This window comes from Kwoniella pini, chromosome 2, assembly GCF_000512605.2.
Source record: "Kwoniella pini CBS 10737 chromosome 2, complete sequence".
In the NCBI taxonomy this organism is placed as follows: Eukaryota; Fungi; Basidiomycota; class Tremellomycetes; order Tremellales; family Cryptococcaceae; genus Kwoniella; species Kwoniella pini.
Genome location: NC_091717.1, coordinates 1,679,383 through 1,703,797, shown reverse-complemented (window position 1 = coordinate 1,703,797; position 24,415 = coordinate 1,679,383). Strand labels below are relative to the sequence as shown.

The window sequence follows — 24,415 nt, the reverse complement described above, 5'->3', positions numbered from 1 at the left end:
AACGTCCGACGCAAGTATTTGCTTGTAAAACATGTATTAGTAATCAAAATGAGAGGTTATTCTAGACTCGAGTAGGGAATTCGGGTCCAACGTGTTGAAAATCTCTGGATTGAATGATCTTTGCTTGATGTATATTGTATATGTATCCTCGGGCATCTTTTGCCTACCATGTGCTTGATTCGATTCTTTTGTGGTAAAAAAGAGATCCGATCGAAAGGGTGTATCATGATAATCGCGCTAATCAGGTACTTAGGGGTTACCGTTACCCCGCAGCGGCAATTCGGCGTCGGATCGGATAGGGTAAGAGTTAGATTGACCGGATGAAGTCATAGGACGTCACTTGAATGTTTGTCGTTAATATCAGCTGATTAATCAGTTGGAAAGAGGTGAAATGAACGTGTTTAATATATTAACTTAGACTAGTACAAAAGACGACTGACTACTAGTATTTCTCGGATCTAATCTTTTATCAATTCAATCACGCCATAATTATATATAAAATCAAAGAGATAAGATAAAATCAAAAATTTGATCCTCATTTTGTATATTGTGTTTGAAGGAATTTCAATTTAATTTACCAGGTGATTTAAAAATGTCATCTTCATCACGTAAATTTAGTATATATACACTTCCAACAGCTCAAACAAATAATGGAAATAAATCAAATATACCTAATCTTTCAATAAAAGAACAAATCGAATTTGGTTTAAAAGGTACAAATGAAATAATTTATCCAGGTAATGAAGAAGAAGATAAAAAATGGGGATTTAAAAGAAGTGTACCTACTTTAGTACTTTATGATGAAGAAGGATTAAGGTGAGTTTTTGTGATTGAAACTCATTGTTTTTTGTTTTTTTTGGGAGTGATGGTATTTTCAAAAATATTCTGATTCCTTTTTATTATCTAGATTATATGATAAAATAACTTCTTCAGCTCCAGAATATTATCCATTTCCAGATGAATTAAATTTATTAAAAGAAAATGGTTTAGAAATTTCTAAATCAATGGGATTTATTCCTAAAAATAAAAATAAAACTAAAATGAAAAAATCACCTAAAAATGAAAAAATGAATCAAGATGAAATTCCTGAAAAACCTTGGAAACCTGCTAAATGGGGTGATGTAGCTTTAGGTAAATATAATAATGGTGTAAATGGTGAACAAGGTTTAGGTGGAAAAGAAGGTAATAGAGAAAGAGATTTTAAAGATGGTTGGGATATTGTTGAACTTGGTGCAGGGTAAGTTTTCAAATATCCTTTTCTGATCCTAACATTTTGTGTCATTTATTCTTCACTTTCTTCTATACAAATCCAATGTTCTTCATCAATCGGTCATTACCTTCCTCATCCTTTGATTGGAGCCTCACTATCGCAAATTTCAGAAGAACGAGACATCTTTTCCTATCTGGTATAATGTCGTCGCCAGGATAGGATTTAATGCTGATACGTAGAATACCCACTAGTGCACTTAGAAAAACAGCTCATCTCCTACTCGCTTTGTCGTCTGCTGTAACCCCCTCGGAAGATGGCATTGCGCCAATTAGGTATCATCCACTTGACCTATCCGAACCCGAACTACACCGTGTTTTAGGTGAGATGGAAGATGGATATGGCGATCAATTAAGAGGAAAAGTCACTTGTATCGGTTTACATGGAGATTACGATGCGGGACTTGAATTGATCAGACAGGGTAAATTGTCATCACTTGATGCTCAGGATAGCAGTAGGGAATCAGCCGGACTAGGACTGGAAGATCTACCGGAATCTTCATTTAGAGAGCATCATAATCTAAAGTCTAACGGAAGTATCGAAATTCCATCAAAGAGAGAAGAACCAAGAGAAGATAGCCCAATACTTTCACCTGAATTAGTTAAGATCATCACTCCCCAGAGTGTCATTTCACTGCTGCCTAGTGAAATCACCGATTCTCAACCTAGTTGTACTACCAACAGTGATAACAGCGGTACTTGGTCTCCTATTTCATCGGATTCTGAAACACGATATCATCAACAACCAAACGCTGAAAAGATAAAAGATTCCTTTTTACATACAACCACGACTACCGAGGAAACCAAAACAAGACCCCTTCATATGGTGTTCTTAGGTTCATCATTGGGTAATTTTGATAGAGAATCAGCTATACCTTTCTTAAAATCACTTCCACTCAAAGCTGGTGATACCCTGCTTTTGGGCTTAGATGGAAGACCCACACCCGGTCACGAAGGTAAAAGGAAGATCGAAGTCGCTTATAATGATCCAGCGGGACATACAAAACGATTCGAAGAACATGGCTGGGATGTTGTCAAGGCTGAATTAGGACTCGACGAAAGTAATGAAGTCGAATTTGTGGGAAGGTACAATGAAGTCTTGGGTGAGTTAAAAATTCACGATATCGGTCGACCGCGACGTGGGCCATTCCCGATCGTGCGAGGACGTACTTGCGGCAAAGGATGAGCGGATCACCGACAGAATGACCTCAGGATCGAAAGTTGACAACAAATTTGTGATAGGTCGACACGAGGCTTACTTCCGTTCGATTGACAAGCAGACTATACATCTGCCTTGCTCGAATGAAGACATCACTTTGGAGGAAGGCGAACTACTCAACATTGAATGGAGTTACAAAGTGAGTACGAATTTCATAGAGAATCGATCCGATTAAAGCGACGTCATCGATCATCGAAGCCGGTTGCCCTTCAATTCTTATTGATCTGGTGCCTGATGATTTCCCGTATTCCGGAATTTGAGGAGATACTTTTTTGCAGGCTCTGCCAGATTTGTTGCGGACAAAACAGAAGCCAAGACTGATTGTGTTATTCTTACATTAGTATTCCCTCTCCGAAGCATTGAATCTGTTCTCAAAAGCCAATCTGAGAGTTATCAACACCTGGAAAGCTCCAGATTCCGAATATAGATTGTGGTTGTTAGAAAGACCTCAAGTCATCTTCCCTACTCCAGCGTCAATTGCATTGAAGGACGACAGAATGGTCTTAGAAAGAGTCGAAGCCGCTGGTGATCAGGTAGCAAGAGCAGTTGGAGTACCAAAATGGAATGACTGGTTGGATTTATGGCAATTCTGGGATCATATCACATTACAAATGATACCCAAAGAAATGCTACACAAGAAACCGATCGACTTGCGGCATATTTGTTTATTCTACTTGGGCCATATACCTACTTTCCTTGATATTCACTTGACTAGATTGACAAAGGGATCTCACACCGAGCCTGAATATTTTAAGACCATTTTCGAAAGAGGTATAGATCCAGATGTGGATGATCCGACTAAATGCCATGTAGGTTTTATCAATTCGTTAGAGAAAGATAAAATGCTAATTCAAGGACTTTGGTAGGATCACTCGGAGGTACCAATGTCAGAAGAAGATTGGCCATCTCTACCTGAGATCTTATCCTTTAGGGATAGAGTAAGACTTCGTTTGAAAGGAATATACGATTCATTATCAACTGGTCAAAAACAATTTACAAGACATACTGGAAGAGTCCTTTTCATGACTTATGAGCATGAAGCTATGCATGCTGAAACTTTATTATATATGCTTGCTCAATCTGATCTCACTAGACCTCCTACAGCAGTTTCAACACCACAATGGGAGATATTAGCCAAAGAATGGAATTCAAATAATCAAGAAAATAAACTATTAACATTTGAAGGAGGACAAATCGAATTAGGACATAGAGATTTAGAAAGTGAAGATGAAAATCATCTTACAGGTGAAACTTGGGAAAATCATGAATTTGGATGGGATAATGAACATCCAAATATAATTAAAAAAGTTAAATCATTTAAGATTGATTCTTTAACAATTACAAATCAAGATTATCTAAATTATTTAAAATCAATTGATAAATATTCTAATTTAACAAAAGATTTAGCACCTGCTTCTTGGGTTTTGAATGAACAAACCAATGAATGGGAAATTAGATCTTTATATGGTTCATTATCATTTGATATAGCTGGTAAATGGCCTTTAATGGCTTCTAAAATTGAAATTGAAAATTATGCAAATTGGAAAGGAGGTAGATTACCTAAAGAAGAAGAATTAAAATTTTTATGGACTAGTGAAATAGGTCCTAAAACAATAGGTGAAGGAATTAATACAGGAATTAAAAATTGGCATCCAATACCGTTAGTAATAATCTTTTTTTTTTCGACTTTATTTTCTAATTTACAAAGAGAAAATTTTTGAAACTGATTGAATAAAGGTTTGATGATATTACTTTACAGACCAACAAATACATTTAAAGATAATTCAGGAAATTTAATATATGGAAATAATGGTGGTGTATGGGAATGGACAAATACACCTTTTGATGAATTAAATAAAAATGAAAATGGTTTTATACCTTCAATTTTATATCCTGGATATTCAAAAGATTTCTTTGATGAAAAACATTTTATTGTTGTGAGTTTTTTTTCTTTTATTTTGTGTTTTTTTTTTTTTTTTTAAAATAAAAAATAATAAATTGATTAATTAATTTAATTTAACTTTAATATAGCTTGGAGGTTCTTTCGTTACTATACCTTCTATTTCAAGTAGAAAATCTTTTAGAAATTGGTATCAATCAAATTATAAATTTTCATTTATTGGTGGTAGAGTAGCATATGATTTTTAAAAAAGAGGAGAATTTTAAAAAAAGAGTCCAAGGTTATTTAAAAAAAAATTGAAAAAAAGAGGATAAAAAATAAAAGTTGTAAATATTTAAATGTAAATTTAAAATAAAATAAAATAAACAAATACATGTATCTTTTGTCAAGACTTAAAAATTTACTTTGTACTTTATTTTAATCAATCATTCAGCATTCAGAAATGCGATAAATTGAAAAAATAGCGATTGCATACACTTTTCATACATCATACAAAACTATAAATGATAAAAAATCAAAGAGAAATAGAAGTATACAAAATGATTTTAATATATTTTATTTATAATCAACAATTTTACATTTTTTTATGAAGAAAAAACAAAAACACACAACATATATTGTAAAAAGTCGAATCAAATCTGAAAATTGTTAATTGTAACATTTGATTTTTGGCAAAATAAGATATCAAAAACAGCTATATTCTGCTTCTGAACCAAGTAAAAATATTTTGATTCGAATTATTACCATTTGAATTACTTGTTGAAGATGAACCATTCGCTTGTGCTTGTGCTTGAGCTTGTGCAGCTACAGCTTGAGCTGCAGCTTGAATTTGAGCTGGTGTTATACTTGAATCTCTATATCATATTACAACTTTAGCTGAGAATTCTTATCGTATTTGACAGAGAAGAAGAGGTTGACTTACCCACTCATAGCTGCTATAGCTTGGTTAACCATTTCTTCAGGTAAGTCACCTGGTAAACCAGCTGAACAAATTAAAACAGTTTAGTGAACTGCGCAATCCAAGTCAACAACGTGAAAAACTCGTACTTACCAGCATATACATGCGGATCTAAAGGTGCATATCCAGGTGGAGGTGGACTAGTATCACTCCTTCCAACACCATTTACTGTTATCGATCCAAATCCAGCTCCTGGTCCTATCGATAATCTACTTGGTCTTGCAGTCGAGTCACTTTCGCCAGAACCAGATCCAGATCCACTACCTTCCCCTTCAACATCCTCTTGGTGGGAATACCTATTACCAAAGTATTGCCCATTATTGCGTAAAGAGTGCATCGAGATATCTAATAGATTCGGTGTTGGGGGATTATGTTCTATTGGCGAAGATTCTCTTTCACCTATTTTGTCTTGTGAGTCATCTTCGGAACCTATATCTTCTTCTGAAGCAGACTCGTCTAATTCCGAAGACGGGTTACGCGACTGGTTCACGGAGGAAGCTTCATCGTCTCCTGTACCGTGAGCTGCTATTTGACCAAAAGTCCTTCGTGGTCTCGATGGTCCAGCTTCATTCGCACTGGCTGCTCTTAGAGGACTTGGATGAGCCGGTATGGAACTTGCCAATACAGAATTGCTTGTAGTTTGCCTTGATCGTCTTGAGGTCCTATTCCGTCTTCCTGATGAAGACCCATTTGATACTAATGATGAAGTGGACGATCCGGCTGAAGTACCTAATTGACCTTGACTTGTAGTCCGATGATGACTATGCGCATTGCTATGCCTTGATCTAGCAGCCTCCAGTAAAGCATTGACACCGCTGAGGCCCGGAGTTTGTTGGTTGGAATGCGGAGTACCGTAGCCTGCATCCAATAGTATCGAACCTCTTTCACTTCCATAGGCTGGTGGAGGAGCTAAAGTCCCGACCATAGGTGCTAACCCCCATTTCTTAACGTTCGCTTCAATGAACACAAAGCCAGCTTGACCTAGGTTGACATGTATTGTACATGGTCCATTGGCACCGACTGTGGGGAACAGATTAAGTCGCTGTAGTCCAGTATAAGCATCATCGAGCTTCCTTCCGTTTCTAGTGAAGAATACAGTTCCAGTTCGAGGCTTATATCCAACTCCTAAGACATCTCCTTCGTTAAGTGAAGGTCCGTATGAGCTCGAAGTGAAGGGGTAATTGTGAGACTTGAACCCATCAGAAGCGAAATAAGCTATAGAGTATTTGTTCCATCCCGGCAACCTGAAGGAAGGGTACGGTTTCGTCGCAAGCCCAATTGCTATTTCGGTTGTGGCTGGTTTGTCGTACATCTTAACTTCCCAATAATACACCTCATTGAGCTTCGGTAGAGGTAAATTTGCCATGACTGAATTTCCACCACCTTCTCGTGCATGCATACCTGGTCCATCAGCTAAGAAAGTAATTTCGGTCCGCGACTGAACATAAAGCGAAAGGTTATCTTCATAATCCGGCTCAAAAGACCACGCTGATACACCTTTCTCTTGGATGGACAGGAATTGTGATAGTGTAATGTCTGTAGGGACTGATGCTGGTGGATATTGGAGTTGCCAATCTGGTGGGGAGTAATTGATTGTCAGTATGAGCGTAATCAACATCGACGTAGGCAAGGAGTCCTAAACTCACCCTTAGCACGCTTATAAGCCTCTTTCACGTCCGCATCAAGTGTTTCGATCCATCTAGATTCTACACCTTCCACCCCACCTTCCCCGATGACTCCGTCTGATTTTGACAAATCCAGTGGTCCACCATCTTCCGTTAACCTGAAGAGTGATCCGATGTTATGAGCAAAGCCGATCGACTAGTGCGGATGATATTGTGTGCCATAAATAATCTCATTGACTCACCTTATACCTTTTCTCCTTCTCATATACAGAACCGCGACTAGGAAGACGACTAAACCTAATAATACAGTCAAGACAACTACCATAACAGGTATAAAAATCAACAAAATAGTTGAATAACCTGAATCGCCATCTCCTTGACTGGGATTAGGAGTAGGCTGAGGCGTAGGCATTCTACCGCCCCGCCATGGATCTTGCTGAGATGCCATAATGCGATCTATCGATTCGCTCGTTGAAGTTGAACCGATACGATTTTGTGCTGATCTTCGATTAATAGTAGTGGATTTAGGGGAGGATGTTGATGATCTGTAAGTTGATGTTTTTGATGGATCAATATCCTCTTCACGTTGTTTTTGCTTTGAAGAATGGAAATGAGATTGAGGAGTGATAAGTAATCTACGTATATTAAAACTTAAAGGATTAGGTACAGGTTGTAAAAGATTTCGATAAAATATTGAAGGAGTTTTAATGATTCTTTCAGATATCGTTTCTGATCCTGTTCTTGACGTATTCTGTTGTATCGATGAACGATTGTTAGTAGTATTGTTATTGTTTATAATTATTGATGTTGTAGTTGTGTTATTGAATGTCGATTGCATAACCTGTTTTCAGATGATCTTTGGAGTATGTACTTTGTCTTTTGGACTTGGGATTTGTTGATATTCGAAACCTCAACGAGTAACTCGACTGAAACGGTTGAATGGAAGTTGATTTGTTGAATCGAAAGTTGAATGGTTGTGGTGATGAAAGGAGGTCAAGTTGTGTTTGTTCTATATATTTTCAGCTATAATAACAGAAAAACATGGGTTTGTAGTTTATCTTGTCTTGATATCGAGATTTGTGATATGAAATGATTTACTAAAGTGTCAAAGTATGTATGATGAGCATATATTGGATAATTGAGGTAAAACCAAATAAGGATGAAGCAGAATAGGATTGTCTTATAATAACATATTATGATTTGTATTTGTATTCAGTTTCTATCGGAGTGAAATGTGTCTAATTCCAATGTGATAAAGCACTTACACTATGTTGAAATACACAATAATAAACAGATGTGAAACTTAATCCGAACCAAATGACTTGATTGAGAAATTAAAATCCCTAAGCTGTCAAAGCTCTATTCTGATCAACTCTTACACTTGTCCCACTCTTTTCTTAACTTAACGTATCCTTCTTGTTTCTGATAGTTATCGATGAGTTATACGTAGATGGTATATTACACCATCGATTGATGGATCATGATAATACTTATTTATGACACGAAGATATCTTGCTTTATGATAGACGAGTCTGGACCTGATCTCATACTCTCACACTCATTCCCATTACTCGGCCAGTACTTGGGTAACGATCTCAACCGACTTATACTTTATATAATCTCGCCACCCATCTATCCCGCTGATTCAGGGTATCAATTGATTCCGGAAGTGGCATCTACTGTAGAGCTCATTAATTTGTATTGCCATTTTTGCATCTATGCTTGTCATCAGTTACTACCACATCTTCCCATAATGTTATGCTATAAGCGTATGCATAGGTGTGTTGCGAGTGAAGTTATATGCTCGCATGAGATCAGGAAACCTTCACAGCTATACCTTTCTCTTGCCTTCAACTCCCCAACACCTCCAGATCCTTTCGACTACACGCAATTTATCACCTCTTCTCAAACTTGGATCTTCAATCATTCTTAAATCATCCATAAATGATTCCCTTGAATTTCCAGGTAATCCTGTAGCCCACGTACGTAGACTACTCACTGAAATGATAACCAGACCTCTATCTTTGTTGGTCATCTCTTGTACATCTTTAGGCGAGGTAATCAGTAATCTTTCGATCGACCTGAGTGAATATAACAGATTAGCTCATCGTGGAATCTCGAGGTAAATTTAAGTCTCAGACTCACCTGAGGCCATCAAAGTACTGCTTTTTCCTTCCTTTGCCTCGCTTCTCTCCTCGCCATACTCCACGTAGCCACCCTCCCAAGCCATACAAAATCAACAAAGAGGGTGAGAGACCGACAAATGCAAATGTCAACTGTTGAGAGCGCAGCAGGTGATCAAGAGATAAGAGGGATAACGACAAGTCGGTCTAAAGATCACAATCATTAGCAGTTTCCAAGTCATGCACAGAGGCTCTTATGCCTTCATGCTCACCTTGGTCTTCTGCACTTGAATGAGCAACGTTCGCACTAAGCTACCCATAAGAGCGTTTTTGACGGGGCTCTATCGAACGACAGGTCAGACGATTGAACAAAACTGATTCTCTCGAGGTGACTCACCTGCATTTCCTTCTCATATACCCTCAGCACCTCCTCCATGTCGCCCGTTTTTATCTTGACGCTCAGAGCATCTAAGTCAGGACCCGATAAATGGTAATAATCCCTTCCTAGATCTAGGACCATCCTCTCGAGTGACTATACAGACCAACAGCAAGCAACGATCAGTAAGGGCCACAAATTAGAGGAACAACGAGAAGTCACCTCTTGATCCGACTTCACTGTCGTGGGCGCTACACCCAAGCCTTCACCCCCTCCCCTAAGTGTTTTTCCAATCCCCTCAAGAGGTTCCCAGACCCATTGAACGATAAACCCTTTGACAGTTTCCCGAGCATTTCGAACTTGTTCTTTCATCCATGCCTTATTCCTCACTATAGCTGATGTAAGTACATACAGAGCAGGAGGAAGGAAAAGTGCAGGTAACCATAATCTTGTCAAAGGGGATGGTCTAGAATGAATAGCTAATACCTTATTTATCGATTCACCCTCTTTCGGTAATTGTTTTTGTAGGAGATTTAAGAGGGTTGAAGGAGTATTCTGTATCGATATTTTCGTTGAATTTGCTGACGGTATATCTAGTGTTTCACAAAGTACATTTAATATTCTTGAAGTTTCATCACGTAATTCAGCTACTCCGGTTTGAGCGGTAGATATACTTTTAGAGGACCATCCAGGTCCTTGTGAAGCTAAAATACCAATCTTATTCGCTAGTTCATCCCTCTTACTGATCAGTTCTTTTTTTGATAAAAGCATTTCTCGTCGAGTAAGATTGTATGGTGAAGTAATCGAAGTTATAGCTGTAGATGTTCTTGTTCTTAGTGGTTTGAAAAGAAGTTCTCTAGGTGGGAATTTGAATGATCTAAATTCTGGCTTAGACAATTTAGATCGAGGAGGTAAAGCTGCATATATCCTATGAGGCATCGCTAGGATACAATACACGTCAGCTCAAAAATAATAATATAACAAATGAAAGTCTATGTATATTAAACTCACTTTGTAGGAGATACAATCCTACCCCTCGTCTACTATTTAAACTACCCTCCCACCAGCTCCTTTCCTCATCTAACCGTAGTGCATCATCTAATAGACTTTGTAAAACTTCTTTCCATACAATAGTAATTGATCGACTCAAAATTTCAACTTCAACTTCTTGATCTAATTCGTTTTTCTCGGTTGTAGTCAAATCATTATGCGATTCATTTAAAGATTGTAAAACTTCTATAAGTTTTTCTCGATTAACATGTTTTGTTGATGATAAATCTCTTAAAGCACTTTCAAGTTTATGATTTGGTTTAGAAGCTGTAGATATAGGTAAAGCTGATGATGTCGATAACTCTGAAGGGGGAGTCGTTATAGGTAATGTTGATAATGAGGATAAATGTGATGAAAGTTGTTCGGAAGCGTAAGAGGGGGTGGAAGTGTAAAACAAGAAGGACATGCTGGCGAGATGTTTCGTAAATTGCTTGTTAATAAGCTTTATGATATGTAACCAGTCAGGCCAATCATGCCAATTTCCAAATTAAATATCAACATGATTTTCGAAACCTCTTCTTTGATTTCATCTCGACTAGCCGAAGTTACGGTAACGTTAAAGCTAGTCAATTACGTCATATTATCGTATCAAAGGTACTCCTTCGGAATTCAACCCAATTCTTTTAGCTTATCAGAAATGAGATCAATTCCACGTCATACTAGATGATGGGATATGTTTTTGATATTTTTCAATACTACTGATACTGATGATGACCTCCACTCCACATGGCCAAAGGGGCAACTACGTCAAAAGTTGTATAATTGTTTGTTGTTCAAAATAATTGTTCAGCGGTCTATCCAAGAAGTGATTCAAAACTATATAGAACCATCACCGAGATTTGCATCTCTCTACACTATCTTCTCAACCACCCCGATAGGAGTAAACAGAAATGGCTTCTCCCTCAACTGCTTCTCCAACATCCTTCCTCACTGGATCGAAGTCCACCCCGATCCCTTCAAGTGACCCTTCATCTTCCACTCCCCCTGACGTAGTATCCCCACCAGAACAGAAGAAGAGGAAATTAGTAGGATGGCAACATTCTGCTGCGGGAAGGTGAGGAGAAGTATACGTATGAGTGAAACGTCAGGATCGGAGCTAACGAGATATCTCTGTCAATCATAGTGTAGGAGGAATGGCAGGAGCAATCGTCACTTCACCTTTTGATGTAGTGAAAACCCGATTACAATCTGATTTATTCCGACATTCAGCTTCTGAACCTATTAAAAAAGCTATTAACGCTAATCAGGCTGATGCCGCTCGAACTGGTATAAGAGGAACGTTATACCAATTTGTAGATACCGTTTATTTGATTAGGTGAGCTGGCTTCAGCATGTCGATTTCCTCAAGGGTTTAGGCTGATATGTGTAATGTGATGCAGGCGCATAGGTGTTGAAGAAGGATGGAAGGCTTTGTATAAGGGTCTAGGACCAAGTTTAGTTGGAATCATACCTGCTAGGTGAGTCAGCCGCCAAAAAAAAGTTTTAACTACAGCTAATAATGCTCGTTGCAACTCGTAGAGCGATAAATTTCTACTTTTACCCTACATCAAAAGCTTATCTGGCGAAACAATTCCCAAATGCACCTGTCGAAAAAGCTGGACAAACTGCAGAAGATAGTCCGGTCATCCATCTTTCTGCTGCTGTTATAGCTGGTGAGCTCATAGCCCTCAACTTTACTGAGGATGGATAGCTCATGAATTCTGCTTCAGGTATAATGACAGCAACTGGTACAAATCCAATCTGGGGTGAGCTAACTCGTGAAACCTTTATCATGGAAAATTGTCAGCTAAACCGTCCAATCCTTGTAATTAGTCGTTAAAACCCGATTACAATTATCAGCCAAACGAAAAGGTATTGCCTCACCATCCACTACCGCCGCTCCCGCACCCACTGCCGCCTCCACATTACCAGGTCCTATAGCAAAATCAGCTGCTGCCTTAGCTCAATCCACTTCGACATCGACTGCTGCAGCTGCAGCAGCACCAGCTGCTCGATCATCCATGCCTCCAGCTTTCACAATGACAATGGACATAATACGGAAGGAAGGGATAACGGGACTCTATAGGGGTCTATCAGCGAGTTACCTGGGAGTGAGCGAAGGTGTGATTCAATGGGTATTATACGAGGTGAGTCAAGTCAACTCGAGCTGGATGTGTTCAGTGTTATCAATGATTAGTTTCGGGTTTTGGCTAATTCATTGTGATCTCGTAGCGATTCAAAAGATTGACTTCATCAACCACATTCGACTCATCAAATCAATCCGTCATATCATATATGGGATCAATTGTTGGTGCATCTGGAGGAGCTAAAGCAGTAGCATCACTCATAACTTATCCTCACGAAGTAATTAGAACGAGATTAAGACAACCAGCTATAAATGGAATTGTAAGATATACTGGATTATTACAAACTCTTAAATTGGTCATCAAGGAAGAAGGAGCTGCTAGCTTGTATGGAGGATTAACTGCTCATTTGTTTAGAGTAGTTCCGAACGCAGCTTGTATGTTCTTAATTTACGAATTAGTCGCTGGACGTTTGGGTGCATAGCTTAGTGGACATAAAGAATGATTAATTACTTCACTTCACTGCTCTGGGTTGACTTGGAAGAGGTATGGTCTTGACCAAGTGTACGATCAAAGAGGAAATCAATAAGTATCGATCTTATAGGCATGATACATCTACTCGTCATATACAAATCATATTTTATTATAGAATAACTACACTATTCAAACGTTTTGCATTATAATGTTGTACCTCGCATGGATATAAATTCTACTTATACATATCAACTCCATGCACAACAAGAGATCGAGTATAATTCATCGCCTATCGTAGATGTAGTCTGGCTCGACCTTCTATACGATGCTATACTTGGCGATAATGATTGATCTAAGCGAACAATTTGGGAAGATTGTAATCTTTCGGTCAAATCTGTTGACAGCTTTCTGCTTTTTTAAAGATTTTTAAGCAAAGGTAGAATGTTAATTAACGTCCATGATAATCTCCCCATCCTTTAGCTTTTGGTGGATTTTCACTTTAGATCATTCAAAGATATTGTCAATTTGTAAATCTTCTTAGTCAAAGCGATAAAATTAAAACGTACATAAATTTAGGATCTACTATGAAATCTTCATTACTGTTTTTAGAAATTAAACGATTTGTAACTTCTATAGAAGGTTTATTTTCACCACATCTAATTAAAGTATGTTCAATTAAATCATTCAAACATCACAAAATAAAATTTCTCCAAAATTTTAATTTTAGATCATGATGAAAATTAAATAAATTTTGACTCACTGTCTAAAAATTCTTTCTATTGGCCAACAAGTTACTCTACCTCCTAAAGGTGTACATTGAAATTGAGTTATACTAAATAATTTACAAGGTTGTTCTTTATAATCGATTATTTGATTTATTACTTTTGGATTTGATTCCACTTTAATATTTGATGTCATTTTTTAAAATCGATATCGTATTTAATAATCGTCTTGGTTTAGGTACAACCACTTTCGAATTTATTGTGAAGTCCGATGCTTGAATTGAAATATTTATAGTTATTCAATACTCTAAATACTCTAAAGCAACAATCATTCGGATCATCATGATTGAATGCTAAGTCATCGAAGCACGTGACTTTGTGATTAATTCACCGGCTGTATCCCGATCAACACCGAATACTCGAGTAAATGGTATCAACTCTGTTGGAAAGGTAAAACTCGACTCGTTGAAAGGTTTAAAGAAGGGCTTCATAATTAAACCGCAGGCTATTTCTGCGAATACATAGTTTGTTCAATCCACGATCAAGTTCTTCGTCAAAATTTAAGATATGTCCAACTTCTTGAAAACAGGTCGAAAGGTGAATCAAATATCAATTCATGAGGTTAATCTATAATCAAGCTAACGTTTGAGGATTCTAACAGATCGTAGCTATTGGTCGAAATTACGCTGATCATGCTAAAGAATTAGGAAATGCTGTTCCAAAAGGTACATTCAGATCAAATTGCTTCACTTCACTAAGTCTAGCTAATCATATATCAATTTTTCATATCTTTAGAACCATTCTTTTTCCTTAAACCCACTTCATCTTATATATCACCTGGAGAAGGACCTGTAGAAATACCAAAAGGTGTAGATATGCATCATGAAGGTGAGTCATTATTGTTTAATCTATTTCGAACGGTATTTGATTATGAGTTGGTGGTCAACGATTTGTTTAGTCGAGCTTGGTGTAGTTATTGGAAAAAACGGTAGAAATATCTCACAAAAAGATGCAGAAGAATATATTGCAGGATATAGTGAGTCGACCATTCGGTTTCGTTTTTGGACTGTAAGGAAGAAGAGCGTTGCTGATTTATTTGATTGCCATTCTAGCCCTCGCAATCGATCTAACAGCTCGAAATGTTCAAAACGCAGTAAAAGCAAAAGGTTTACCTTGGTCTTCTGCAAAGGGATTCGATACTTTTTGCCCAGTCGGGTAAGTATCTCAAAAAACCTCATCATCATACTCTACATACAAAATATTGACTGAATCGACCTTATTGTTCCTACTTTCTTTTGTAGACCATTTATACCTAAATCAAAAATAGGAGATATAACTCAAGTAGGATTACAATTCAAAGTTAATGATATAATAAAACAAAAAGGTACACCGGAAGATATGATTTTTCCTTTACCTAAACTTATTGAATTCGTTTCAGGTATAATGAAATTAGAGGTAAATTATATTCACAACTTAATGGGAATTTTATACTAATGACGTTTTTGTTTTTTTGGGAAATTATAGGAAGGAGATTTAATCCTTACTGGAACTCCAGCTGGAGTAGGACCTATTAAAGGTGGAGAGAAATTTTCAGCTAAATTGACTTATCCTGGATTAGAAGGTGAAGTTCTTAGTGAATATGAATTTGACGTCATTGATAGAGAGGGAGGATATGAATTCAAAGGTTAGATCAAGTATAGAATACAGCATGCATTTCAAAGCAAAATGCAGAGGAGGTTGGCCTTCGTTTCGAAAATCACAACATGACTCGATATTTTAGATTCTTCACTGCGAATTACACTTGAAGTTTATGCGTAATCTCTTCTGGTGCATTGGTGGGGCTTTCAAATGAAAGGAAAGGATCAACTACCTTTCATACGTAGGTCATTTTTCTTGATACCTCACCTATGACGAAGGCCATTTCTTCCCGCACGTCACCTTTGAAAGGATTTTTGAAAAGAGCTACACAACGAATCATCGAGTCAAACTGTCACATATCATATATATACTGTTGATTTGCTCACATTTTCTTCTGGTTTTTGAAATGTTTCCTATCTCTTCACATCTAATTCAACAATTCTATTCATAATTTACTCAAATCTTCTGATATCTTCAATCTATTTCGTTCGCTATTTTTTGACATCACAGAAATTATGTCAGATCGACCTAATAATAACAATCACTCAGTGGTGTCGGCTGGTCAGTCCTGCCAGTCGTCAGAAGAAAATCAACAGCCAGAAATTCGATCATGGAGAAAAATGTCGCGACAAGAATTATTGACACACATTACCGATCCTACACTCAATGATCTGGTTCAAAGGGACAATTTCCCTTCTGGTCTTACTCCAGTGGAGCATCTCGAGGCCTGTAAAAGGGCTACCTCTGGTGGGAGTGATCAGAGGGAAGCATACTACAGATTGGTTAGGCTTGCCGGGAACACCGACTCAATCAACCGTTCTGACACTCAAAGGTGGTCCTTCAAATCTGACTCTGAGGCGGGAAGTTATACGGTTACGGGTCCACCGCTTACACCTTCAAATATTGGAAAAGGTATGGGTCAGTTGTTAATGTCTAGTGGGTCACGAATGGCTGGTTGGGCTCGATCTGGTAGTGGTAGCCAAAACGCAGAAGAAGAGAGAGGGGAAGATTCAGCAGAGTGAGGAGGTCTTTTTTCCTGTCTTACAGCAATATTACTTAGATGAACCATAGCAGTGGTACTTTTTCCATGGGTAATTGGGGGACTCTATATTTTGTATACATCACAATTGGGGGAATGAAACGCGATGAGCGAAATCATACTGTTCCATGATCAACCAGAAGGTAAGGGCGGCGACTTGTAAATGATATATTTCTTTTATATATATGACGTATAACATAAGAAGCTTGACTGTGCGTCAGAGTTCCTGAAGTTACCGATTTTCAGTCACGAATGCTTCAATCTGTCATTGGTCACTATGGCTTACTGCCTTATAGGAGTGAGGCAAAGAGGTGGTTAATCCTCGTCCCTTTCATCACCTATGTCATGACAATGACGCCATCTTCGACTAAGTTGGTCCTTCGCAGCTTTTCATCCTGGTCTTGCTTTGTTCCGCCCGGTCAAGTGTCTCGATCCTCACACTTAGATCCTTTCAGCTCGCCTTGCTCCTCCAATAGTCACATTAGGGATTGGTAAAAGCTCACGGGCCAAGAATGCGGGTGTTCAATAGGTCTAACATGAATATGCGCCACTGAACAAATCGAAGACCTATTTAACCCTTTTCATATATAACAAAAACAACGAAGACTGATTTGACGACTTTATTCGAAATCAACATTCAAGTTTCACTTGTTCCTACCAACTACCACTCGATATAGAATAACATCATCATATTCTATTATGGCAGAATATAAATCCGATAAGAACGAAAAGACATCGAAATCATCCTCAAAACAAACCCCAGATAACGACAGATTAGTTGGCCCGGATCAAGCGAGCTTAGATCCGATTGACCTCACTTCGAAAGTTGAAAGATATATTGAATTACGGGACAGAATACTTCACTCACAATGTTCTTCAGAAGATGAGGAGGAGTTTTTCAAGCTGACTCAGAACGCAGAAGTAATGACATCGTACGAGGAGCGACAAGAATCCTATCTCACTCATATTCCAAAGTACAATCATGCAGAGAAGCCTTTCTATTCACCACCTTCAGAAGGTACGGTATTTTCGTGGACAAAGACACCTCCCACATCAACCAATGCTCAGTAATCTATATCAGCCAAGTATCTTTGCGTGGTACTCAAGTTATATAGAAGGTCAGATTTTAAATTGGAGGTACAGGATAGTGGAGTTGTTTTGTATAGTGTATGAAGTTCTGCGTGTCTGATTGACAGAAAGCCGTCGATGATGCATGTACCTCCAGCCTATATTGACCAGTTATTGCTATCCCTACACTGCGGCTGGTCGCCATGCTGGCCCTTCCATGAAACATCACGTCCCTTTGACAATTGTAATTTGGTCAGCAATAGTTTCATCCTTTATTACCCTTTGATCGAACATCCTTTAATGTGATTAAGAATGACGTTGAAGCTAAGATGAAAGCTTTATTACAATTCACCACTGCCGCAAACGAAGATTTACTTTTTGCCGCATTTGTTGATCAACATATCCTCTTGACTAGTAATTTACAGTGATTATCTACACCGCCACAACGTGGTATTGCACTATATGACAACAAAAAGAATTACCTACCCCTTCCCACTCATCTACTAAAATCGACTAAATCGAATATCCATACTCGCATTTAAAAATCATGTCCACCTCCGGTCGTTCGAGAAGTTCATCATTCGCCTCAATAAAATCAAAAGCAAGTTCTATTTTCTCCAAATTCAATCTTCGAAAACATAAGAGCGAAAATTTCGAATCTGATTCCTATCAAATCTCCTTAAATTCGACTGAATTTCGAAGAGATTCAGGATTTGGGTCTTCTATTTCCAGCCTACCACTTACCTCATCACCTAGTACCGATGATCTAAAAGTCGCTTCTCGGTTCAATCTATCTCCCTTTAAATTAGAGATTACGCGCGATAATCACGATGATCGCTTATCCGGCTCAGCTGAAACCCACTTGAAAGACCGACCGGATTGTCGTCGGAGTAGGATCTCATCGATTAGCTGTCAAAGCTATGATAGAGGTTTAATAGGAGCTCAACAGCCCTTCAATTACAATGATAGCTGTTCTACCGATTCCTCTACTTCCGCCTCCTCAACACGGTCATCTAGCGCGAGCTACGATGATCGGTCATCAATTTCGGCTGACTCAGTAACTGGACATGGACGAAGGCATTCGGTTAAATGGCATACATCGCCATCAAGCGATGATCGGTACAATGAAGATCCTGACACGACGAGACATGAGAATGACATCACAACGGAACCTATAGAACAGACCAGCACTAATGTGGGCTTCGGGCCTGAGTTTTGCCAACATTCTGACAGTTATAGAAGGAGAAGAGGTAGCTCGGTGGTTTCGTGGCGCGATCGTTTGTTGGGCACAGCTCGATACATCGCTTCTCAGACAACGCGAACACCCCATGTCCAGTAACTCCCAAAGAGGGATAATGAATGGCTTAATGAAGCAGAGATGAAAGCTTTGCCGGATAGTTTACGGATAGGGACGCCCTCAATGAATCTCAGTAATGATATATATCAAAAGTATAGCGCAAATTCGGGCGGTTCGCATCGACCATATCGAATGAACCCTCCACAATCTTCTTTCACTCCTTCACTATCCCTATCTCCGTCATCGTCTGATTTCAACGAAAACGAAATACTTGATAGTGAGAGTAGAAAGAAAAGTGCAAATATGGGCTCAATATGGGATATCCTTAACAAGGATAGAAGTAAGAAAGAAGTAAGAACATCCAACAATGCCACGACAACACATTGTAGTGATCCAAGCGAAATAGAACAAGCCAGGTCAGAATATAGTCCTAGTGATATCAATAGGATTAGCCATGGAAGAACACCTAGTATAGCATCAACAGCCTCCGCACGTTTTAAACGACTCGAAGATCATCTCAAAGGACTTTTCGATAAATTGACTTCATCTTTTACTAGATCTCATTTACAACAATCTTCATTTTTGACATTAGATTTTGATAATAATCAAAATAGGACAGGCTAGCTTTTGAGATTTACCATTACCAGTCAAGATTGGATATTTTACATGACCTCATGGCGAAATATTGTATTTAAGATTCCCACTAATTTTCACGGTCGATGGGGACAAGATAAAGAAAATCTCATGGAGTTGCTGGAGAAACTGTTTACGGCTTTATTCATAATTCAAATTCAATCAATAGCCCTACCAACTTTCTTGCTCAAACGACCTCAGCAATGAAGATGATTTTCATCCGGCTTTCCGGCTTTCTTGTTGGGAAAAAAAAGCATTCTAGATAATTTAGGATGAAAATCCAACAATGGTTGTAATTTGCCTCTGGTCGTCTCCCGGAACATGGAAGAGACGCGATATATCTCCCTCCGGGCCTGAAAGACGAGCATGGGATAATAATGATTTTAAAGATGATGCTCGGCCTGGTACTACTGGGAACAAAGAGCTAATGAGGGTATTCTACATTCTATATGTCTATAAATTGAACTATAAGTAATATAAATCCGATATGCCCTAAAGAGAGCGTAATGCCAATCCATCGAAACTATGCGACAATAACCGAACTCGCACTTCAATGTACCTCTATTCCATCCCTCAACCTCTATGATATGCCCACAATGAGCGATTCAAATTTCCTTCCTACCCTATCCTACTCGTACTCTCAAAACGCATTTGTGCGTCATGATTGTTTGTTGATGAGTGAGAAAGGAAAGATTATATAGGAATTGATGTACCACCTGTTTTTGATCTGAACATGTCTACAGCGTTTCTTAGTTGTTCAAGGAAGACGAACATGCATATTGTGTTTGGCGTCAAACGAACTGTAAGAGTAAGAATCAAGTCATCAGTCGGTTGCTCTGATACGAGACAGTGAAATGATGGAAAAAATTGGATTGGTAACGAGTAGGGACTACTTACTCCATGCAGGTAACCATCCTTTGAAGAGGAAACGTGGGCCTAATTTCCGCAACAAATGCTGTCAATTATCGCTCTGACGGATCCTGAAAAGTGGGATCTGGTGCTTTAATTGCTCATAGCCAGATAACTCACCTTCGTGTTTCAGACTCTCCATTATTAGTCCTACAGGTCCAGGTCCCCCTTGACCATGCTTCATATTCATTATTCTGCTCTTCACCACATCTGCAGGAGCACAAATGGTAGTTGCGACTGTACCAGCTAGAGCGGATGAGACGAAATGACATGGCATGCCGTTAGACATCAGATCTTGGGAAAGGAGCATTTCCTTGAAGAAGTCGTATGATACAAGCTGGGAGGCATTCATGAGGATGGCTCGGATCTGCGAGAGATGGTTGGGTATTAGCGACAATCAGGAATATGAAGCAATATCTTGGAGCACGGATGGTTGGGGATGAGCCAGCTATGGCTAATGAGCGCATTAGCTGGTATGCCACTCACGGTATTTGGTAGAAGACCTCGAGCTAAAGAAGGTAGACCTTCATCCCTAACCATTCTATATGTTCCTTGTAGAGCATTACTATATCCATAACGATGTTCCGGTGCTTTCGTTGGATCTGCTACCATCCTACGAGGAGGGAAGGCAAGTTTTTAGTAAGCGGTCATAAATGATTTGTAGTGATTCATCATCAATCAAGCTCACGACCACTCACCTGACTAATATTATATCCGCCGGATTTCCTGCTAAACCACCTAGAGCACCAGCTGTACTTGCACAAATCACCAAATCACCAGTCGTCAATTTCTTTTTTCCCCCTTTTGACATTTGCGATTTCATCATATCGTATGCTCCCAGACGCGTGACTGAATATGTCATTTGTCGAAATATTGAGGCTGTCAAACCGGTATACAAACCTCGAATACCTAATAATGAGGTTAAAACATGGTAAGTCAAAGCGAAGCGTAAGAAGCGGATGTATTCCGGAGTTCAGATGATTAAAGTGAGTATTATATATGAGAATAATAGACGTACCATCATGAGTGAGCACACCTCTCACAGCGCCGGAGAATGTGGTCTTTGTCGTCGATGTTTGCATTCGTCTATCAATCCAAAATTGAATTCATCAGTCAATTTCGCTATTTCCGACTTTGCCCTTGTTCGAGCTTTCTGAGCCTGCAGAACACTTACACTCGCATGACATCTAGCGGATGTGTACAACATGCTGCCACTGCAAAAGCGAGCTTGTCAGCCCAAGTCTTGCTGGGTTATTCATGGTGTATGAGCTGAGGTCAATCATTAACTTACTAGAGGCCGCGGCTCCTGTTCGGGCAAATCCGAGGAAGACAATTTTCAAACAAAAACAAGTGAAATAATTTTCGGGTGTGAATATTCGTTTGATAGAATAAGTTGAAAAGGGGGTGAACAATGGACAGTCAGTAGGTTCGAAGAACGGACAGTGATGGGGGTGACATACCTCCTAACCTGAAAGGCACATTGTGTCAACAAAATGACCTGAAGGAATTGATGACAGGTTTGGGCTGTGACGAGACTTAAAAGAGTACTCACCAAAAAGGATAACTTGGTTTTTGCACGGACATTCTGTCTCTATTTTCAAAGATAAGACTGGAACTGCAAGGCGATGTTGGGATACTGGGGAAAAGTGAGAACTATATTGTCATATGAATACACTGCAAGGAATTAAAGGTCTATTATATATTAATTATTGCTGATAAAAGTACAAATTTCGGTTCGGTCACTTGAAAAATCGAAATAATCATGAATTGTCCCTGAATAACATTGAATATTCGAAATCACGATAACAAAAGTTCGAAAATAACTTAAAAATCATAAACAACACTAGTAGTAGTACGGACATTACCGAGAGCTAATGGAAGGAGTACACTTTAATCTCCATCGGCTAATAACAATAAAGATCAACATATCGAGCACCTTTAAGAGTAATTAAAATCAAGAATCCAATCACGGACAAACAGTCTTCAGCAAAATATAAAAAGCTATACCATCTGCAAGGTCAAAGTAAATTGACTGCCCCGGTCCTAGCTGCATCATGACGTCCCTTACCTCTCTTCACAACAGCTTGTCTCCATTACTAACGCCAGCTCATCCTTCGTTCCCTTTCGCCCCGATTGATGTAATAGGAGCTATGCGTTTGTCATCAGTAATTAACTGGATTGCGACCGGAGTGTTTGATCCTCCTTCAACACCATCCAATAAGGGAAAACGAAGTGTCGCAACGAAGAAAGCAAGAGCAAGTATATGGCAGGAATTAGCAGGTTTGATGATTGTTGTCTTTGGCGGAGAGACCTTCCTGTGTAAGTTGAAGAAATAAAGGCCATTTTGTGAACCGGCCATTGCTGATCAATCATGAATTTCAATTCATTAGCGTTGTGTACAGGTTCGACACCGTCGTGGCTTGTTACACCGAATATCACTTTGCTGTTTTGTGTGGTCCGTGAGTTAACGATTGAAGAAGATATGAATTTTTCGAGAATCATTTACTCGTTTATGGACTGCTTGCTGACCCTAAGAACGACACACAGACATTATACAAACACGGACCTCATTTTCTCGTTTACTTCCATCAAAACCCTCATTACTTTTCGAGCTTTTCATGGCCATCCCCGACTCAATAGGTCGTACCCTGCTCTTAACCCGATTCTCAATCATACCTCTTCTGTACCCAACATCATCAAAAAGCCTACCAGTAACCCCAGCAAGTTTGATATTAGTACCATTCATATTAGCAGTCCCTTTTGCCTCTATCGCATTCAGTACTTTCAATTTCTTTCAACCTTCCTTGAATCTGACTACCCCTGCTGAGTTAAAGCCCAAAGGATGGATGCTTGTGGATACATGGTGTCCTTTACTCATTTCTCCACTATTTTTGACTTTGATTGGTCCCGTAGAAGGCTGGAATTTTGGTTTGGGATGGGAAGAAAATGAAGGTGTTTTAGCTTGTATGATCGTTTTGTGGATTTGTTTTACCGGAAGAGCAATTTATAACTTTGGATATGAGAAGGAACACTTGATTGAACTTTTTGGTAAGTCTCAGTATGGTAAGAAGAAGATTGAGTAGCAGTAATCAAGGGCTATGAAGATAAGGGGATTTGCTATTCGATCAAATAGATATATGGGCAATGCATAGATATTTGGATCATTGATCTCCCCGATTGAATGTCGACCAAGTTCTTGGGGCAATATTGAATACTTCAAGAAGGATTGAATATCTGGGACCTGAACAAAAGAGAATTTAACCGATGAATCCACATTGTTTTCTAATTTGAGGAAGAAGAGTTTTCCTGCAAAAATGATGAAGTATCTCTCGTCAGCTCCGACTACTGACTACATCACAAAACGTCTCTCAAGGTTGTTCGAAATGCGAATTACGATTGGAACTCACTTCCATTGTTCTCTGGACTATACGGGTCCCAGATGAGTTCTAGCACCCTATTCTATGAATTTGGATAAACTTGGACTCACTTGCTGAGATGTTTTACCTGGAACAGCTCTATCCCAATCTTTTTCTCCATTCAATCTTACATGTTCAAATAATAATGATTTATCTCCGTTTGACCAAGCCTTAGAAGGTGATGAGGTAGTTGAGGACTCAGCACTATTACTGGACGTTTTGACTTTGGTAGGCGTCGAGGGAGTTTTGGTTCGATCAGCTGGCATTGTTATTCGAATACCTATAATTTAGACATCTCTCGTCAGCTTTTTCTCTCGATGACGATATAGAGGAAGCTGACCTTGATTCTGTTGGAATAAAATACGATGTAAATTCAGATCGACAAGGAAGAGCTGTGCACGTTGATGGTATGATATGATATGAAAGATAATGAAAAGGATGATAGAAGAAAAAAGAGAGAAGAAAGAAAGAAGAAAGAATCGAGAAAGAAATTGGATCCTAATCTGTTTTCGTTGTCTGAATGGGGCGTAATTTTCAACAGTCTCAACATCGCACAGACCATTCTATACCATTACGAATCCATGCATATATACAAATAATGTACATACAAAATCTATTACTATCTATGCTTGCTGTTTT

General features: G+C 38.7%; 12 protein-coding genes across 12 annotated transcripts; 7 read left to right on the top strand and 5 right to left on the bottom strand.

Annotated features, from left to right (window-relative positions):
• Positions 1-592: 592 nt before the first annotated feature.
• On the top strand, positions 593-4,633 carry I206_101971 (uncharacterized protein; the record flags this gene model as incomplete). Its single annotated transcript, XM_019158633.1, has 8 exons — positions 593-816; positions 908-1,237; positions 1,462-2,369; positions 2,509-2,624; positions 2,827-3,294; positions 3,352-4,145; positions 4,245-4,422; positions 4,517-4,633. 8 exons carry the CDS (start codon positions 593-595, stop codon positions 4,631-4,633), a joined length of 3,135 nt encoding a protein of 1,044 aa, XP_019008379.1.
• Positions 4,634-5,079: 446 nt separating this feature from the next.
• Positions 5,080-7,416, bottom strand: I206_101970 (uncharacterized protein; the record flags this gene model as incomplete). The annotated part of the gene is made up of 5 exons (XM_070202483.1): positions 5,080-5,239; positions 5,308-5,368; positions 5,437-6,918; positions 6,990-7,126; positions 7,211-7,416. 5 exons carry the CDS (start codon positions 7,414-7,416, stop codon positions 5,080-5,082), a joined length of 2,046 nt encoding a protein of 681 aa, XP_070058584.1.
• Positions 7,417-8,799: 1,383 nt separating this feature from the next.
• I206_101969 (uncharacterized protein) lies at positions 8,800-10,923 on the bottom strand (the record flags this gene model as incomplete). Its single annotated transcript, XM_019158635.1, has 6 exons — positions 8,800-9,049; positions 9,114-9,298; positions 9,364-9,432; positions 9,489-9,623; positions 9,690-10,408; positions 10,479-10,923. The coding sequence occupies 6 exons, from the start codon at positions 10,921-10,923 to the stop codon at positions 8,800-8,802; spliced, it is 1,803 nt and encodes a 600-aa protein (XP_019008381.1).
• Positions 10,924-11,407: 484 nt separating this feature from the next.
• On the top strand, positions 11,408-13,064 carry I206_101968 (uncharacterized protein; the record flags this gene model as incomplete). Its single annotated transcript, XM_019158636.1, has 7 exons — positions 11,408-11,571; positions 11,641-11,832; positions 11,897-11,974; positions 12,036-12,169; positions 12,227-12,262; positions 12,330-12,643; positions 12,729-13,064. 7 exons carry the CDS (start codon positions 11,408-11,410, stop codon positions 13,062-13,064), a joined length of 1,254 nt encoding a protein of 417 aa, XP_019008382.1.
• Positions 13,065-13,502: 438 nt separating this feature from the next.
• Positions 13,503-13,972, bottom strand: I206_101967 (uncharacterized protein; the record flags this gene model as incomplete). Its single annotated transcript, XM_019158637.1, has 3 exons — positions 13,503-13,551; positions 13,621-13,710; positions 13,815-13,972. The coding sequence occupies 3 exons, from the start codon at positions 13,970-13,972 to the stop codon at positions 13,503-13,505; spliced, it is 297 nt and encodes a 98-aa protein (XP_019008383.1).
• A 371-nt stretch (positions 13,973-14,343) lies between these two features.
• On the top strand, positions 14,344-15,465 carry I206_101966 (uncharacterized protein; the record flags this gene model as incomplete). The annotated part of the gene is made up of 7 exons (XM_019158638.1): positions 14,344-14,373; positions 14,438-14,501; positions 14,572-14,664; positions 14,735-14,812; positions 14,889-14,991; positions 15,078-15,231; positions 15,301-15,465. The coding sequence occupies 7 exons, from the start codon at positions 14,344-14,346 to the stop codon at positions 15,463-15,465; spliced, it is 687 nt and encodes a 228-aa protein (XP_019008384.1).
• A 464-nt stretch (positions 15,466-15,929) lies between these two features.
• I206_101965 (uncharacterized protein) lies at positions 15,930-16,436 on the top strand (the record flags this gene model as incomplete). The annotated part of the gene is made up of 1 exon (XM_019158639.1): positions 15,930-16,436. One exon carries the CDS (start codon positions 15,930-15,932, stop codon positions 16,434-16,436), a length of 507 nt encoding a protein of 168 aa, XP_019008385.1.
• A 716-nt stretch (positions 16,437-17,152) lies between these two features.
• On the top strand, positions 17,153-17,524 carry I206_101964 (uncharacterized protein; the record flags this gene model as incomplete). The annotated part of the gene is made up of 1 exon (XM_019158640.1): positions 17,153-17,524. The coding sequence occupies one exon, from the start codon at positions 17,153-17,155 to the stop codon at positions 17,522-17,524; it is 372 nt and encodes a 123-aa protein (XP_019008386.1).
• Positions 17,525-18,899: 1,375 nt separating this feature from the next.
• On the top strand, positions 18,900-19,442 carry I206_101963 (uncharacterized protein; the record flags this gene model as incomplete). The annotated part of the gene is made up of 1 exon (XM_019158641.1): positions 18,900-19,442. One exon carries the CDS (start codon positions 18,900-18,902, stop codon positions 19,440-19,442), a length of 543 nt encoding a protein of 180 aa, XP_019008387.1.
• Positions 19,443-20,144: 702 nt separating this feature from the next.
• On the bottom strand, positions 20,145-21,944 carry I206_101962 (uncharacterized protein; the record flags this gene model as incomplete). The annotated part of the gene is made up of 9 exons (XM_070202482.1): positions 20,145-20,251; positions 20,349-20,387; positions 20,481-20,727; positions 20,847-20,973; positions 21,059-21,269; positions 21,379-21,446; positions 21,535-21,574; positions 21,821-21,828; positions 21,913-21,944. 9 exons carry the CDS (start codon positions 21,942-21,944, stop codon positions 20,145-20,147), a joined length of 879 nt encoding a protein of 292 aa, XP_070058583.1.
• A 470-nt stretch (positions 21,945-22,414) lies between these two features.
• Positions 22,415-23,443, top strand: I206_101961 (uncharacterized protein; the record flags this gene model as incomplete). Its single annotated transcript, XM_019158643.1, has 3 exons — positions 22,415-22,679; positions 22,751-22,819; positions 22,908-23,443. The coding sequence occupies 3 exons, from the start codon at positions 22,415-22,417 to the stop codon at positions 23,441-23,443; spliced, it is 870 nt and encodes a 289-aa protein (XP_019008389.1).
• Positions 23,444-23,617: 174 nt separating this feature from the next.
• On the bottom strand, positions 23,618-24,042 carry I206_101960 (uncharacterized protein; the record flags this gene model as incomplete). The annotated part of the gene is made up of 3 exons (XM_019158644.1): positions 23,618-23,666; positions 23,768-23,784; positions 23,848-24,042. The coding sequence occupies 3 exons, from the start codon at positions 24,040-24,042 to the stop codon at positions 23,618-23,620; spliced, it is 261 nt and encodes an 86-aa protein (XP_019008390.1).
• Positions 24,043-24,415: the final 373 nt, after the last annotated feature.